We start from the raw sequence: 16,395 nt of genomic DNA on the forward strand, positions 1-16,395 counted from the left end.
CCCCGGGACACCGGCTATGTCCCCCCATCCCCCCGGGACACCTCCCGGTCTTGCAGCGCCCTCTCCAGGACGGAGCGGCCCCGGAAGCCCGGAGCCAGGCAGCACCGCTTCCCTCGGGAGTGGAGGGTTCTCCGGGACCTCCCCGGCCCTCTTCGCCCCTTCCACATTCTGTGAAAACAGCCCGAAGCCCCCACTGCAGCCTTGCGTCCCAGCACCTCCGCTCCCGGTGTCAGACGGCTCCTGGAGCAAGCACCCGTCCGCAGAACCGGCCCTGCCCCACTCCCGGTACCGTTTGGCCGCGCCCACCGCCGGTTCCGCCCCGGCCAGCTCCTCCCGCCGCAAGACCCGATTGGAGGAGCGCGGCGGGGCTGGGGCAGGGAGCGGCGATGGCGGCGAGGCGGGGACCGGGATCCGGACGGGGAGCGGGACCGGCACCGGCGCTGCTGCTGCTGCTGCTGCTGGCGGCGCGGGCAGGCGCGGGCCATACCGGACAGGAGGCCGCGGTCCAGGCACTGGCGCGGCGGCTGCTGGGACCCCGAGCCGCTGCCGTGGCCCTGTCGGTGGATCCGGCATTGGCGGCGGGCGGTACCGACACGTACCGGCTGCGATCTCCGCCTGAAGCTGCAGTGGCCGTGGCTGTCACCGGTTCCAGCGGCGTGGCGGCGGCCGCCGGCCTCTACCGGTACCTGCGCGACTTCTGCGGCTGCCACCTGTCCTGGTCCGGGGCGCAGCTCCGCCTGCCCGATCCGCTGCCCCGGCTGCGGACCGAGATCCGCGCCTCTGCCCCCGGCAGGTAACGGGGCCGCGGGGTCCCGGAGATGCGGGGCCGGCGCTGCTCACGCCTCGTTAACCCGGGACAAGGCGGCTTTATGTAACGGGAACGGGGCCGGGAGCGGGGGCCCAGCCCACAGCCTCCCACCCCCTCCAGGTACCGGTACTACCAGAACGTCTGCACCCAGAGCTACTCCTATGTCTGGTGGGACTGGGAGCGCTGGGAGTGGGAGATCGACTGGATGGCGCTGAGCGGCATCAACCTGGCACCGGCCTTCGCGGGGCAGGAGGCTGCCTGGCAGCGGGTTGAGTATGGGGCAGGGGGCAGTGGGGTGGGGGGCAGTGGGGTGGGTGTGAGGCCCACTGAGCCCCCATGCCCCTGCAGGTGTACCGCTCCCTGGGCCTCAACCAGTCCGAGATCGACGCCTATTTCACTGGCCCAGCTTTCCTGGCCTGGAACCGCATGGGAAACCTCCGCAGGTGGGCAGGGCCACTGCCACCCTCCTGGCACCTCAAACAGCTGTACCTGCAGGTACTGGGGGCACCGGGGATGCCCGTCCATCTGGGGCAGATACACACCACCCTCTGCCCCAGGCTGAGACAGTGGTCATGATGGCTTGGGGGCTTTTGCTCCCCTTCCCTAAGCCCCCACAATGCCTGGGAGCCCCTCATGGGGAGGTGGGAAAGGGATTCCTTTCCTCCTGCTCCCTCCCTCCTTCTCTCTCCCAGTACCGGATCGTGGAGAGGATGCGCTCGCTGGGGATGATCACGGTGCTGCCAGCCTTTGCAGGCCACGTGCCCCAGGGGGTTCTCCGGTAGGTGCAGCCCCATGTGCCCACAGACCCGTGGAGCAGATCAGCCCTGGCTGCAGCCCCCTCCCCACTATCCAGCCCTTGATGCTTCCCAGGGTCCCACCACAGAACTGCACTGCCTGCATGAGGCCCAATGCAGCTCCTGGCCCTCCTGTGCCCATGCTGCTCTCCCTGGGCAGCTGCTCTGCCCCCATAGGGACACAGGGGTCCTGTCCTGTCCTGATCCCCATCTCTGTCCTTCTGCACAGGGTCTTCCCACGTGTGAACGCCACTCGCCTCGGGGGCTGGAGCCACTTTGACTGCACTTACTCATGTACCTACCTGCTGGACCCAGAGGACCCTATGTTCCAGGTGATCGGGACCCTCTTCCTGAAGGAGCTGATCAAAGAGTTTGGCACTGACCACATCTATAGTGCAGACACCTTCAACGAGATGACCCCCCTCTCCTCTGACCCTGCCTATCTCTCGAGGGTCAGTAACGCCGTCTTCAGGTCAATGGCAGGAGGTGGGTCAGCATGTGGGGATGGCAGGGGGCAGGTGGCTCTGGGTCCTACACGTGTACTCAGCAGACTCTGTTAGTGTCAGACCCTCAAGGACCCCTCTAAAAAGGGCATTTGGTGGGACACCCACTGTGTCACTGGGGTCTGCCTGGAGAGGATCTCACCTCATGCACTCTGTCCCCAGCTGATCCCGAGGCGCTGTGGCTGATGCAGGGTTGGCTCTTCCAGCACCAGCCGGACTTCTGGCAGCCAGCACAGGTGCGGGCACTGCTGCACGGTGTGCCTCTTGGCAGGATGATTGTTCTCGACCTCTTTGCTGAGTCCAAGCCTGTCTACCAATGGACGGAGTCCTTCTACGGGCAGCCCTTCATCTGGTGCATGCTGCACAACTTTGGGGGCAATCACGGCCTCTTTGGCACCGTGGAGGCCATCAACCACGGCCCCTTTGCGGCTCGCCGCTTCCCCAACTCTACCATGGTGGGCACCGGCCTGGTGCCCGAGGGCATCGAGCAGAACGACATGGTGTACGAGATGATGAACGAGCTGGGCTGGCGCCAGGAGCCCCTCGACCTCCCCACCTGGGTGACCCGCTACGCCGAGCGCCGCTACGGTGCCCCGAACGCTGCCGCAGCCGCCGCCTGGCGCCTGCTCCTCCGCAGCGCCTACAACTGCACCGGCGTCTGCGTCAACCACAACCGCAGCCCCCTGGTGCGCCGGCCCTCCCTGCACATGGACACTGAGCTCTGGTACAACGCCAGCGATGTCTACGAGGCCTGGCGCCTGCTGCTGAGCGCCAGCCCCGAGCTGGGCTCCAGCCCCACCTTCCGCTACGACCTGGTGGACGTCACCCGTCAAGCGGCTCAGCAGCTGGTGAGCAGCTACTACCTGAGCATCCGCCAGGCCTTCCAGAGCCACGCACTGCCCGAGCTGCTGACGGCCGGCGGCGTGTTGGTCTATGACCTGTTGCCAGAGCTGGACAACCTCCTCTCCAGCCACCGTCTCTTCCTGCTGGGCCGCTGGCTGGAGAGTGCCCGTGCCATGGCCACCAGCAACCGGGAGGCTGAGCAGTATGAGTTGAATGCTCGGAACCAGGTGACGCTCTGGGGACCCAATGGGAACATCCTGGATTATGCCAACAAGCAGCTGGGGGGGCTGGTGCTGGACTACTATGGCGTGCGCTGGAGCCTCTTCGTCTCTACCCTGGTGGAAAGTCTCAACTCGGGCACGCCCTTCCACCAGGACCAGTTCAACCAGGCTGTTTTCCAGGTGGAGAGAGGTTTTATTTACAACCAGAAGCGCTACCCGGCTGTGCCAGCTGGGGACACTCTGGAGATATCCAGGAAGCTTTTCCTCAAGTACTACCCCAGCACCCTGCAGCACAGCCGGGCTGGGCCAGTGTGACTTTGACTGTGCCTTCAGAGCCTTCCCTGTGAGGAAGGTCAGAGCCCCTGCACCCTCCTGTGTCCAGGATTCCATAGCTCCATCCAGGCTGATGGCTCCATCCTGGGATGAAGGCGCTGAGCCCGGTGTCCCCCAGCCAGCCTGGATCCGTCATTCCCCTGCCTGGGCAGGATCAGGGACAAGTCCTATCCCAGGGATCCATCCTGTGCCCTGCTCAGCCCTTCCAGCCCCACTCGGATGTCCTGAGCCTGTCTCCAGGAAAGCTGGGCTGCAGGCATGAGCTGCCCCAGTGCTCCCAGCTGGAAGCTCAGATGTGCAGAGGGACAGGACGCACAGGGCCCTGACTGGTGGCTCTGGTGATGGTGGAGAGGCAGCCAGGGAGGTGGTGGAGGCAGAGCAGCCCCTGCCCAGGGGAACCAGCCTCACCCTTGCTGTGGCCCCAGGTCTCTGCCCCATGGACCCCAGTGCCTGTCGGAACACTCTGCTGCATGGCCCTGGCTACACTTAGTGCCTTCGATATTGAAAGAGACTTTGCAGTGCTTTCTGCAGTGTCTGGAGCTCTGCTCCTCAGGGATGAGGTGTTTTAGGCCTTTCCCCAAAGCTGGAACTCAGGCAGAGCCTGGCTGCAGTGCTGCCAGCCTGCAGAGCCATTAAAGGCTGCAGAGCGCTCGTATCTCCCACGTTTGTCCAACTCCTCTCCCCAGTGCAGGATTTGTGCAAAAGGGGGGCAAAGCAGGAAAAATGTGCTGCCAGATGTGTGCTGGCAGCCCGGGTGCCTGGCACGGCCCGGCTGGTGCTGGTCCCAGCTGGTGCCGACCCCCCGGGCTGCAGCTCCCCATGTGACCTGGAGCCTCCCCCTGCAGGGGGGGTCCCGGCTCTGCGGGGGCTCTATCACAGGTGTGAGCATCAAAGGCGTGGGGAGGTGGGCAGAGGGGCCTTGAGATAAGGCAGCAGACACAACACCCCTGGCAGGAGGGCGGGGGGACCCCCCTCTCAGCCCTTTTAAGCGGCACAGCCCCTCGGCCAGCACTGCCCAGCCATGGGGAGAACCACGGTGCTGATCACCGGCTGCTCCTCGGGCATCGGCCTGGGGTTGGCTGCACGTCTGGCGGCCGACAGCGCCAGCAGGTTCAAAGGTAAAGGGGGGTCTGGCACCCCGGGGGGCTCTTGGGGGTGGACTGGGGTTGGTGCTGGCTGCGTGGCTTAGTGTTATCACTGCCTGCCACCGTGCTCTGCCCTCAGTGTATGCCACCATGCGGGACCTGTCCAAGGGTGAGCGGCTGCTGCAGCGCCTGGGGGGCCGCTGCCCCGACACGCTGGAGCTCCTGCAGCTTGACGTCACGGACCCCCACTCACTGGCAGCTGTCACACAGCGGGTGCAGGGGCAGCAGCTGGATGTGCTGGGTACAGCTCTTCCCCGTGCCCCTGCTGTCCCCGGGGTGGCTGGGGGGACCCACCTGTGGGGTCACTGACTCTCCCCAGGGCACTGGGAGCAGATGTGAAGTCACTGGAGATGACAGCAGTCCTAGGGGTGGGCTGAGGTGTTCAGGGGGGGCAGAAGTAGGGTTTAGGGGTGCTGGGGGGGTCAATGACTCACCCACAGGGAAATGCCCCCAGCTTCTGGCACTTCAGTGGTGCCAGGGTGTACTGGGGAGCTGTGGTGACTCATGGCACTGTGCCTGGCAGTCTGCAACGCTGGGGTGGGACTGATGGGCCCCCTGGAGACCTGCTCTGACCAGGCCATGAAAGCTATCTTCGACGTGAACCTCTTTGGGGTCATCCGCACCATCCAGGCGTTCCTGCCCGCCATGAAGCACCGCAGGGCTGGGCGGATCCTCGTCTCCAGCAGCATCGGGGGGCTGCAAGGTGGGACCTGGCCCTGCTGCAGCAGGAGCCCCGGCATGCTGTGGCACGGGGAGCTGTAGGGAAGGGACTTGGGTGCTCAGGCTGTGGCTCTGCCCCAGGGCTGCCTTTCAACTCCGTGTACTGTGCCAGCAAGTTTGCAGTGGAGGGTCTGTGTGAGAGCCTGGCCATCGTCCTGCAGCCCTTCAACATCCAGTGAGTGTTGGCAGTGACACAGGGGCTGCACGCCTGCCTGACAGGCAGCAGGATTTGGGGTGCCAGGATGGGGGAACCGTGGGGCTCAGGCACTCAGCGCCAGGCTTGTGCCCTGCTCCTGCCCACAGCCTGACGCTGGTGGAGTGTGGACCTGTCAACACCAGCTTCCTGGACAACCTGCAGCGCCCGGACCCCAAGGGCCATGAGCTGCAGGACCTGGACGCCGAGACGCGGGGTCTCTACTGCCGGTACTTGCAGCACTGCCAGGGTGTCCTGGGTCACTCGGCCCAGGAGGTGGAGGATGTCCTGCAGGTGAGTCCCTGTGGGTCGTGGGTGGGTGCCCGGGAGGGGAGCCTGGGGGCGAACTTGACCTCTCTGCGGTGCCAGGTGTTCCTGGAGGCCATGGGCACCCCCTGCCCACCCCTGCGCTGTGTCACCACCCAGCTCCTGGCCCCACTCCGCCGCCTCAGGCTCTCCAGCCCCGACGGCCGCGCCTTTCTTCGGGCCATGCACGATTTCGTGTTCGGTGGGGACCAGCCCTGAGCCCGGGAGGCCGCACTGCGGACCCCCCACCCTGCCATGTCCGTCCCGGACGGGGGACTCGGTCCCTCCGAGTGGCAAATAAATCCTTTTGCAGCCGCACGGCTCCCGGCTCCGTCCCTCTCGCCGAGCCCTGTCCGGGGGTGGCGGGGGTTCTCTCTTCGCCTCTGCTCTCGTGTCCCCCAGGGGGTCCCCGGAACCAGGCCGTGCTCCGGGGGCTGTCGGAGACCCCCGTGGGGCCGTGCCCGGGGATGCGGTGGATGGAGGCCGGGTCTGTCCGTCTCCTCCCTCGGCGGGCGGAGCACCGGGGCAGCCCACGGGCTCCCTCCTCCGCCGCACCGGGGCTCCGGACGGACTCCCCGGGGGCGGTCCCGGCGCGCAGCGCGTTCCGGGTCGGTGGCGGAGGCTTCCGGCGGGGCCATGCCGCCCTTCGGCTCGGGGCTGCTGGTGCTGACGGCCCCGCTGGCCGCGCTGCCCGGGCGGGCGGCGGCGGCGCTGGCGGCTGCGGCGGGGCTGGTGTCGGGGCCGCTGTACGTGCACCTTCAGCCGGGGCTGCACCTGGCGGCCCCCGGGACCTCCCCCGCCGCACCCCCCGCCAGCCCCGCGTTGCTCCGCGCCCTGGCTGCGCTCTACGAGGCGGCGGCGGCGCAGCCGGGCCTGGACCTGCGCGTCCTGCTGGGCCCCGGCCGCCGCCTGGCCCGCCCGCCCGCCGTCCTGCTGGCCAGCGCGGCCGAAGCGCCGGGGCCGCCGGGGCCGGTACAGCTCGGCCTGCAGCGCTTGGCCGCCGCCGCCTACGGCTGCTCCCCGCGCCTGCCCGCCCTGTTGCTGGGCACCGGGGACCCCCCGGAGGACCCCGGTGCGGACCCCGGTGCGGACCCTGGTGCGGACCACGGTGCGGTTCTCCCCGACTTCTCCGACGTGGCGGTCGGCGGCACCTTCGACCGCCTGCATGGCGCCCACCGCCTCCTGCTCAGCGCCTGCTGCCTCCTGGCTCGGCACCGGCTCCTGGCCGGGGTGGCCGATGGCGACCTCCTCCGCCGTGAGTCCCGGGGCGGGGGCAGCTGGGGGGGACCGGTCCAAAGGTACCGATGGGTTCTGTCCCCACGTCGCCATGGTCTCGCTTTGGGAAGTTGCGCGTTGCTGAAGCTGCGCTCTTGGCTTCTCCGCCCGGCAGACAAGGTTCTGGCGGAGCTGATTGAGCCCTACGAGCTGCGAGCGGCCAAGCTGCGCGAGTTCCTGGAGGACGTGAAGCCCTCTCTGCGTTACGACATCGTGCCTCTGGTCGACCCCTTCGGCCCCTCGGTCACGGACCCCGACCTGCAGTGCCTGGTGGTCAGCGAGGAGACCCGCAGGGGAGGGGAGGCCGTGAACAAGAAGAGACTTGAAAATGTAATTCCCGCACGGGGTCCTTGGCTGCCGGGAAGGTGCCCCCCACGGGGATGGGGCTGCCCCGTGGGGACGCTGGGGTGGTCACAGCCTCGTTTATGCTGCTCTGGTCTCCTGCTGAGCCCCCTCCCCTCCACCGCAGCCCCTCCGGTGATAGCCCTTGGGGCTCTCTTCTCCTGTAGGGGCTCCCCGAGCTGGTTCTCTATGAGATCCTGCTGCTGATGGACCCCGACCACAGCCCGAGTGAGGAGGAGAAGATCAGCTCCTCCAGCCTGCGGCAGAGGCTGCTGGGGACACTGCTGAGGCCCCCGCGGGTGAGGGGGCTCAGGGAGCAGCGTGCCAAGGCAGAGGGCAGGGCTGGAACCAGCTCAGCCCCTGCTGCAGGAGGATGAGTTCTGGGGGAATTTGCTCTGCAGGGCCAGGAGCTTCCATGCCCATCTCCAGGCCTGGTGGTCTGGATCCTCCTCCAGCAGAGCCCGCGTCCTCTGCTGGCAACAGCTTTCCTTCTTCCCATAGCAAAACCCTGCCCTGCCTCCCCACCCGTACATCATCGGTCTGACTGGAGGAACTGGGAGTGGGAAAACCTCCATAGCCAAACTGCTGGGGCAGCTGGGAGCCTTCCTGATCGATGCTGACAAGCTGGGCCACGCTGTCTATGTCCCGGGGGGCCCTGCCCACGCACGGGTGGTGTCAGCCTTCGGGGCAGGTAGAGCCACCGAGCTGTGGGGAGGACTGGGAGGAGAAGGGGAGGGAGGGGTCTGTCTGACATTGTCCTGGTGTCCCAGGGAGAGCCCTGTCCTGCATCCTGCATCCCACCCCATGGGTTTGGAGCTCCCTGTGTCTGATTCAGTGGTAGCTGGGCCCAAGCAGGACAAACCAGTTCTTTCCCCAACTCTTCTGCATCCCACATCAGAGTGACTGTAAACTTGTGTGGGAGGCTAAGCTGGGCTGCCATTTGCCCAGGAAAAGCTCTTCTGTGTCCTTCTCTGGTACAAGGTGAAGAGCTGGCAGGTCAGGTCCTACAGCTCCTCTCTGGGGCACTCTAAGAGCCCCACGCTGCCATCATCCTTTCTGCTCTGGGCTTGCCATGGGGAAGGAAGTTGGGTTCATTCTTCCCCAGCCTGTTACACTTCTCTCCTGCAGAAATCGTGAATGAAGATGGCACAATTAACAGGAAAGTCCTTGGGGCCAAAGTGTTTGGAAACCCGGTAAGATCAGCACGGACTGTCAATGTTTAACCTCCTTAGTGGGGAGCTCTCTGATGAGGCTTTTAATTTTTCAGCCCTTTGAGCTTATGAAACCTTCCTGACAGTGCTACACAGACAAGGCAGGACACAGAGACCCGTTCTGGACACGCTCCTCTCACCCTGACAGCTGCTGCCTCCCTGTCCCCTCTGTCCCACACGTGTCCTTCACTCAGTGAGGAGCCCCAGCCCTGACACACACACAGAGCTGGTGCTCTCTGATCCTTGTCACAGCAGCACTGAGGACAGTGACAGTAACAAGAGCTGTGGGCATTCCTTCCTTGTGCTTAGCAGCAGGCAGTGGGGTCCATCCCCTGTGATTTGGGCAGTTCTTTCTGGGTGCTGCCTGCCTGACTCCTGCTCTCGTGGGCCTTCCTAGGAGCAGCTGAAGCGTCTCACAGACATCGTGTGGCCCCAGATAGCCCGGATGGTCAAGGAGCAGATCGGGGAGGCAGATGCTCAAGGTACCTGGGGCAGCTCCTGTCACAGCACAAAGGGGGGAAGGAACTGGTGCAGCACACCATAAGCCAGAGTTTGCAGAGAGATGTGACCCTACGAGTGTAACCAGAGGGGCTGGGCCGGACCCCGAGGGACAATCGTGTGTCCTGAGAGTTGTCAGATAACGAGGAATGGCCCCGTTCTGCAGGGAAGGCTGTGTGCGTGCTGGATGCTGCCGTGCTGCTGGAGGCTGGCTGGCAGGACATGGTCCATGAGGTGTGGACGGCCATCATCCCTGAGGAGGAGGTGGGCGATGCCCCTTGTCCCCTCCCTGGCTGCTGGGGCCGCGTCCCCTCCCCCTGCCAGCACCTGAGCGTCCCCTCTGGTCCCTCCAGGCTGTCAGACGCATCATGGCCAGGGATGGGCTGAGCGAGGAGGCTGCTCGCAGCCGGCTGCGGAGCCAGATGAGCAACAGCCAGAGGGTGGAGCAGTCACAGGTGGTGCTGAGCACGCTTTGGGAGCCCGAGGTCACCCGCAAGCAGGTGAGCCCCAGCGCTGCCCGGTTTCTGCCTCGGGAGGAGGTGGGGACCATGGTGGGCAGGGGAGGGCTCGGTGCTGTGCCCGGGTGTGCTGCTCACCAGCGGGGCTGTCTCTGGGCACAGCCACGAGAGATTTAAACGCAGCCGGGTGACAGAAAGCATGGGACCCTCGTGTGCCACCCCTGCCTGTGCCGTGGTGCCGGTCACCTCATCCCTGGCTCGTCCCGGGCTCTGAAGTGCCACCCACGCGGGTTCTCTGGCAGGTGGAGAGGGCCTGGGACCTCCTGCAGCAGCGCTTGTGCCAGCGGCAGAGCCCTTGAGGGGCCGCGGTCTTCCTCACCGTCCCGGCTGACCCCGCGGATCCCACCACGCCACGGCAGGACCTGGGGGGTCCCGGTCCCGGCACCCCGCGCCGCCAGCGAGCCGGCCCTGCCGGAGAGGAGCGCAGCGAGAGCTGAGCCCAGCGCCACGTCCCGTCCCGTCCCGCCGGGGGCTCTGCCCTCCCCTGGGGGGGGTCACGGCTGCGGCTCCCCCGGCCCGAGGGCGGAACCCGCCCCCACCCCGCGTGGCAGTAAAGAGGCGGCTCCGTCCTTGCGTGTCCGTGTGTGGCCCTGTCCCCTCTGTCCCCTCCCGGCCCCGCTGCTCGGTGTCCAGGGGGTGGGGTGGCTCCGCTCCGGGATTCCCGCGGTTAGCGGATTCTTGACACGATGACGTCACGATGACGTCAGAGCCGTTGCGTGGGTGGGGCGGGAGAGCGCCCTCTGGCGGTCCGTGGCGGTACCGCCCTTCCCGTCGGGTCCCGCGGAGGTCACGTGACCGACCGGAAGATGGCGGAGCCGCCGGGAGCAGCGGCCGAGGACTCGTGGGGGAAGGTGGGTCCGGTACCGGGCACCGGGCACCGCGAGGGAGAAGGCCCGGGGAGAAGGGCAGGAGAAGCGGGGCCAGGGGGGACAGAACGGGGGGTTCCGGAGTGGGAGGGGGTGGGTTCGGTCCGGTCCGGGGTTGGTTCCGTTCGCCCCTCGCCCCGCTGATGTCTCCGCTCTCTCCCGCACCGGCCCCGCGCAAGGTGGACTCAGCCTACGGCGACAATGGCCTAGACTCGGGTACGTGCCCGGCAGCCCCCCGGTCCTGAGCCCCCCGGGGCCCCGGTGACCGCTCCCCGGTGACCGTGTCCGTCCCGCCCCCCCCGGGGCCCGGTTCATCGCTGACTCCGTGCCCTCTTCCAGCGCTCTTCATGGAGAACGCCAGGAAAGGGAGCATCGTGTCCCGAGCCAACAGCATCGGCTCCACCAGCGCCTCTTCCGTCCCCAACACAGGTGGGCCGGACCAGACCGAACCGGACCGGTGCCGTTTGTCCCCTCTGAGCGCGGGTCTTTGCTCTCCGCGGTGCCCAGCACCTCGCGGGGGACACGGGGGGAGATCTGGGGCATCTCATGGGGCTGTCCCCCTGTGTGTCTCTGCCCCCCCGTGCTCCCGGAGCTCCTTCGGGATTCCCCCCCGTGCTCCGGGAGCTCCCTCAGGATCCCCCCCGTGCTGTCCCCCTGCAGATGATGAGGACAGTGATTACCACCAGGAGCCCTACAAGGAATCCTACAAGGACCGGCGCCGGCGGGCACACACCCAGGCAGAGCAGAAGAGGAGAGATGCCATCAAGGTGACCCCTGCACCCCCCCTGCTGCCCTCACCCCCCTCCTGGCCTCACTGTGGGGAGAGGGAGTTGGGGTCTGACACCTCTGGAGCTGCCACCTCCCCTCTCAGACACGTTTGCTGCTTCCCCACAGAAAGGCTACGATGACCTGCAGGCCATTGTCCCCACCTGTGAGCAGCAGGATTTCTCCATAGGTTCTCAGAAGCTGAGCAAAGCCATCGTGCTCCAGAAGAGTGAGTCCTGAGGGTGCTGGTCCTGTCAAACCCCCCTCCCAGAGGCTTTGCAGGAGCTTGGGGGGGGGGTGGGACCCCTTGGTGGGGTGGTGCTTGGGGGAGCCCACCCAGCACCCCAGGAGCACCCAGCTCCTACATCCACCCCAGCACCCAGCCCTGCTGTGGGGATCTGGGGGTTTATCTGTGGTCTCACAGTGTTCCTCACCTCTCTGTGTTTCTGTGCTCAGCCATTGACTACATCCAGTTCCTGCATAAGGAAAAGAAGAAGCAAGAGGAGGAAGTTTCTACTCTCAGGAAAGATGTGATGGCTTTGAAGATCATGAAAGTGTAAGTGAAGTGTTGGTGCCTTCTGTTTCCTGCTCTTCCCCCAGGTCCTTTCAGGGCTCTCTGGGTGCCCTCAGTGCTTTCTGGGCTCAGTTGGAGGATTTCAGGGGTGGGTGTTGATGGGTTTGAGGCAGAAAATGCTTCTGCTTCCAGCACGGGGAGAGGCCACAGCTTCTCAGGGTTCATTTCCTTGCAGGAGTTTCCACAAACTCTTGTTCCTTGTGTCCCTGCTGTGGTTCAGGGGGGGCAGTGAGGGGCAGGGGGCTCTGGGCAGAGCAGGGTCCTGGTGCTGGACCTGGGCAGGTGAAGGGATCCAGCACAGATCCTGTGAGGAGAGGCTGAGGGAGCTGGGGGTGTTGAGGCTGGAGAAGAGGAGGCTCAGGGGAGACCTCATCACTCTCTCCAACTCCCTGAAAGGAGGTTGGAGCCAGGGGGGGGTTGGGCTCTTTTCCCAGGCAACTCTCAGCAAGACAAGAGGGCAGGGTCTCAAGTTGTGCCAGGGGAGGTTTAGGTTGGAGATGAGAAAGAATTTCTTTCTGGAGAGGGTGATCAGGCATTGGAATGGGCTGCCCAGGGAAGGAGTGGATTCTCCGTGTCTGGAGATCTTTCCAAAGAGCCTGGATGTGGCACTGAGTGCCATGGGCTGGGAACCACGGGGGGAGTGGATCAAGGGTTGGACTTGATGATCTCTGAGGTCCCTTCCAACCCAGCCCATTTAGGATTCTCTGATTTATTTCAGGAACTACGAGCAGATTGTGAAGGCTCATCAGGACAACCCAAACGAGGGGAAGGACCAGATCTCTGATGAGGTGAAGTTCAACGTTTTCCAGGGCATCATGGATTCCCTCTTCCAATCCTTCAACGCCTCCATCTCAGTAACAAGTTTTCAGGAGCTCTCAGCTTGTGTCTTCAGCTGGATTGAGGAGCACTGCAAGCCCCAGGTGAGCAGGAGGGGAAGGAAGGGGGCAGGGACCCCCGGGCACCCCTGGGGAGGGAGCTGTGGGGTTAGGGCTGGGGTGACAGAGCCTCTCCTGCTGCTGGATGGGTCTGGGGGCTGCTGGGGTGACCCAGGGCTCAGGAAGGTTCCCCTGACCCCAACTCCTCTGCCCCAGACCCTGCGGGACATCGTCATCGGGGTCCTGCACCAGCTGAAGAGCCAACTCTACTGACCCCCCCTGGGGCTGGGCTGGGCCATTGCTCTCCTGGCTCTTCTGAAGCTTCAAATTATTTATTGTGTGACCCACCCACCCAACCCACGGCCACCCGTGGGTGCTGTCACCATCACTGATACCAAATCCACACAGGGACCTGGCCCAAGGGGAGGATGTGTGTCTGTGGGGTGTGGGGGTGCTGGTTCTGGTGCTCCACTGTGGGGTCCCCAGTGCCCCAGGGGCAGCTGCAGGGGGGTGGGAGGTGTTGATTGAGCTGAGGATCCTCCTGGGGGAGGGAAGGGGTGCACAGAGCAAACCCCTGAGGCTGCCCCTGCCCTGGGGAGGGAGGACGTGGAGCATTACAGACCTCACGTGCAAAAGCAATGTATTTTTCTATTGTGAAAAGTAATTAAATAAATTTTGCTGAATGTTTTAATGATTTTCACACTGTTGCTGAGTCCCTGGGCTCTTCCCCTGGTGCTGGGAGGAGGCTGACAAGTGGTTCCTGAGAGCCCAACCCAACCCCAATCCTGCAGCAAAGACCCCGGGAGAGGCAGAGGCACCTTGGGGTGTGGCTGAGACCCAGAAATGGGCCCCAGTTCATCCCCTCACCCACTGCCTTTTGTCACTGGGACCCTGAGGACTCAACAGCCACCCCACCCCTTCCCTCTGCCAGGGATTCCAAACCAAACACCTGTGAATGTGCAGGGAGAGCCCAAGCACTGCAAAGAAACCCAAAACACCCCAACACCTGAGCTGCAGCATCAGCTCCTCCCTCTGTGGCCTCACGGGGCTGCTGGCAGAGTGACACCTTGGTCCTCATCTGTCTCGATCCCAACCTCCTCCTGTGCAGAGGGGACACAGCTCAGGGGGGGTGACACCAGCCCAGCAGAGACACCCCCTGGGGCCACCCCCATGCTCAGCACTCACCAAGAATTGCTTCTTGCTTTTGGGGTACCCTTCCAGGATGGCCTCCAGCAGCTCGGTTGCCTGGGGAGTCAGAGTCACCCGGGGTCACCCTGAGGCTGTCCCTGCACTGTCCCCACCCCTCAGTGTCACCTGGGGTCACCCAGGGGCTGTCACTGCACTGTCCCCACCCCTCAGTGTCACCCAGGGTCACTCTGGGGCTGTCACTGCCCCCATCCCCACCCTTCAGTGTCACCCAGTGTCACCCTGGGGTTGTCACAGTGCTGTCCCCACCCTTCAAGTGTCACCCAGGGTCACTCTGGGGCTGTCAGTGTCCCACCCCCCGCGTCTCAGTGTCACCCAGGGGCTGTCACAGTGCTGTCCCCACCCCTCAGTGTCACCCTGGGGCTGTCCCTGCCCTGTCCCCACCCCTCAGTGTCACTCTTACCATTCGCTTCCTCCTGCGCCACTCCCTGTGGTAGAGCTGCTGCTCACTGCAGACCTGCACATGGATGCAGAACCCTGAGAACCCCCCTGGAAAGCCCCCCAAGAGGGTCTGGTGTGATGGCCCCAGCCCCAGCAGCCCTTTACCTTCTCCTTTTCTTCAGGTGTGACGTGGTTGGTGGCAGATTTGATCCTCTCCAGCTTCTCCGTGTAACTCCCACAGTCCTTCCTCAACACCTCCAGCTCTTTGCTCATCTCCGGGGTTGTCATGGAGCAGTTCAGCTCCTTCAGCTCTGAAAGGGAGGCACCGATCACCAGCAGAGCCACAGCCACCTCTGTCCCTAGGACCTCGGCCACTCGCAGGGCTGCAGGGGCCGCCCGGGAGCTCCACTCACCCGCCTCCATCTGCCGGCAGCTCTGCTGCAGCGCCTGCACCTTGCTGGCGAGGGCAGCGATCTCCCCATCCAGGGCACGGAGCTCTGCATCGCTGGCAGCCGGGAGCTGCTCCTGGGGGGAGGCAGCGGGTCAGGGGCGGGCGGTGACCGGCGGGGCAGCCCCCGGGGCCGGGGCTCACCTGGTCGGCGAAGTAAATCTTCTGCTTCCCGTAGGTTTTCTCGCGGATGCTCCCTTGCTGCGCCAGCTGCTCCAGCGCCTTCACCACGGCCTGGGGACGGGCGCCATCAGCCGGGACCCGCGTACCCCCAACCCTCCTCCTCCTCCTCCCCGTGCTCGTTCCCCCCGGCCCGACCCCGCTCACCGCCTTGCCCAGCCCGTGCTCCCGCTGCAGGTTCCCGAAGGCGTCCTGGGCGCTGTACGGCCGGTTCTGCTCCCGCAGGTACCGCAGCAGAACGGCGGCGGCGCCTCCTGGGGGACAGCCCCACGCTCACCGCGGCTCCCGGGACCGCAGCCCGGCCCCGCTCCCCTCCTCCAGGACCGCCCACCCTCACCCGGTCCCCCCCCCCCAGCCCCCCGCTCACCGCCCGCCCCGGCGCCCTCACGGCCTTTGCTCATCTCCGCCTCCGCCCGCCCGGCTGGCTGTCGGCCGCGATGACGCACTTCCGGTACGTCATCCGCGCCCAGCCAATCAGGTAAAGGGGAGGTGAGAAGCCTTCGATTGACAGGCGAAACCACGCCCACATCAGAAGGGGCGGGGCCAGTACCGCAGCAGCCCCGCCCACCCCAAGCCCCGCCCATCCCTCAAGCCCCGCCCCCTATAGCCCCGTTACCGATTCCCCATTCCCGACCCCTCCCGCTACCGTTCCCCTCCCCGGGGCAGCTCCCGGGCACCCCAGGCGCAGTCAGAGAGGAGGCAGCGGCTCGGGGGTCCCTGCAGGGGGAGGATCTTTGCTGCACAACGTGATGGGGAAAGGGGGGATTTGAGGGGGGGGGGGTGGGGGGCTATGGCTTAGAAACAGCGACGGGGGGCGTGGGAGGGAGTCCGGGGTTCGGCCAGGCTGGGTCCGACCCAATGGAACGTCTCTACTGCTGGTTTGTGTGACCACAATGGGTTTTCTGGTGGCTGGTGGCACAGGGGCTGTCCCCAGGGGGGGACGGGTGGCCCGGCACAGCCTCACCCTGGCCCCAACCCGGTGCCAGGAGGTTCCGGGGGGCAGTGCCGTGTCCCAGCGCCCCGGCCCAACCCACGGGGAGAACACGGGGACCTCCAGCACATGGTTAGTCTCTGGGGACAGTGACACGGAGGCAGCTGCCACAGGGATGTTCCTGAGGGGATTCCAGTCCTCCCGGGAGATGTCTTATTGCCATCGCAGCTGGTACAAAAGAGCAACACTGGGGAGCTGGGAGAGGAGGTGAGAGGTGGTGCAAGTACAAAGGTGATGGTCAGAGGCTCTTGTGCCCACAACAGGAACCAGGGGGTTGTTTCTGCCTGGAGCTGGGTATTGCTGGGAGAGAAGACTCTGATCCTGGGCAGGTTTGAGGAGCAGGGAATGGTTGTCTTGGAGACAAAGAGCATTGAGTCCCAGATGCCAAATCTGGGGGAA

General features: G+C 65.2%; 5 protein-coding genes across 5 annotated transcripts; 4 read left to right on the forward strand and 1 right to left on the reverse strand.

The window, feature by feature from the left end:
- Nucleotides 1-386: 386 nt before the first annotated feature.
- Nucleotides 387-4,187, forward strand: NAGLU (N-acetyl-alpha-glucosaminidase). The gene is made up of 6 exons (XM_030465731.1): nucleotides 387-793; nucleotides 929-1,076; nucleotides 1,157-1,303; nucleotides 1,501-1,586; nucleotides 1,832-2,088; nucleotides 2,268-4,187. The coding sequence occupies exons 1-6, from the start codon at nucleotides 387-389 to the stop codon at nucleotides 3,482-3,484; spliced, it is 2,262 nt and encodes a 753-aa protein (XP_030321591.1). The 3' UTR covers nucleotides 3,485-4,187.
- Nucleotides 4,188-4,418: 231 nt separating this feature from the next.
- On the forward strand, nucleotides 4,419-6,322 carry HSD17B1 (hydroxysteroid 17-beta dehydrogenase 1). The gene is given in 6 exon segments (XM_030465863.1): nucleotides 4,419-4,624; nucleotides 4,626-4,888; nucleotides 5,171-5,350; nucleotides 5,449-5,542; nucleotides 5,671-5,854; nucleotides 5,930-6,322. Coding segments are annotated over 6 exon segments (978 nt in total). The 5' UTR covers nucleotides 4,419-4,523; the 3' UTR covers nucleotides 6,086-6,322.
- A 180-nt stretch (nucleotides 6,323-6,502) lies between these two features.
- Nucleotides 6,503-10,279, forward strand: COASY (Coenzyme A synthase). The gene is made up of 9 exons (XM_030465732.1): nucleotides 6,503-7,121; nucleotides 7,257-7,471; nucleotides 7,651-7,782; nucleotides 7,985-8,174; nucleotides 8,612-8,676; nucleotides 9,092-9,176; nucleotides 9,359-9,456; nucleotides 9,546-9,692; nucleotides 9,953-10,279. The coding sequence occupies exons 1-9, from the start codon at nucleotides 6,503-6,505 to the stop codon at nucleotides 10,007-10,009; spliced, it is 1,608 nt and encodes a 535-aa protein (XP_030321592.1). The 3' UTR covers nucleotides 10,010-10,279.
- A 171-nt stretch (nucleotides 10,280-10,450) lies between these two features.
- Nucleotides 10,451-13,481, forward strand: MLX (MAX dimerization protein MLX). Its single transcript, XM_030465864.1, has 8 exons — nucleotides 10,451-10,561; nucleotides 10,756-10,792; nucleotides 10,916-11,005; nucleotides 11,237-11,343; nucleotides 11,471-11,570; nucleotides 11,798-11,897; nucleotides 12,634-12,835; nucleotides 13,007-13,481. The coding sequence occupies exons 1-8, from the start codon at nucleotides 10,517-10,519 to the stop codon at nucleotides 13,061-13,063; spliced, it is 738 nt and encodes a 245-aa protein (XP_030321724.1). The 5' UTR covers nucleotides 10,451-10,516; the 3' UTR covers nucleotides 13,064-13,481.
- On the reverse strand, nucleotides 13,475-15,476 carry PSMC3IP (PSMC3 interacting protein). The gene is made up of 8 exons (XM_030465865.1): nucleotides 15,373-15,476; nucleotides 15,153-15,259; nucleotides 14,970-15,059; nucleotides 14,791-14,902; nucleotides 14,543-14,688; nucleotides 14,400-14,453; nucleotides 13,976-14,035; nucleotides 13,475-13,890 (listed from the first exon to the last, which is right to left on the reverse strand). Exons 1-8 carry the CDS (start codon nucleotides 15,404-15,406, stop codon nucleotides 13,831-13,833), a joined length of 663 nt encoding a protein of 220 aa, XP_030321725.1. The 5' UTR covers nucleotides 15,407-15,476; the 3' UTR covers nucleotides 13,475-13,830.
- Nucleotides 15,477-16,395: the final 919 nt, after the last annotated feature.

Source organism: Calypte anna, chromosome 27 (genome assembly GCF_003957555.1).
Source record: "Calypte anna isolate BGI_N300 chromosome 27, bCalAnn1_v1.p, whole genome shotgun sequence".
Classification (NCBI taxonomy): Eukaryota; Metazoa; Chordata; class Aves; order Apodiformes; family Trochilidae; genus Calypte; species Calypte anna.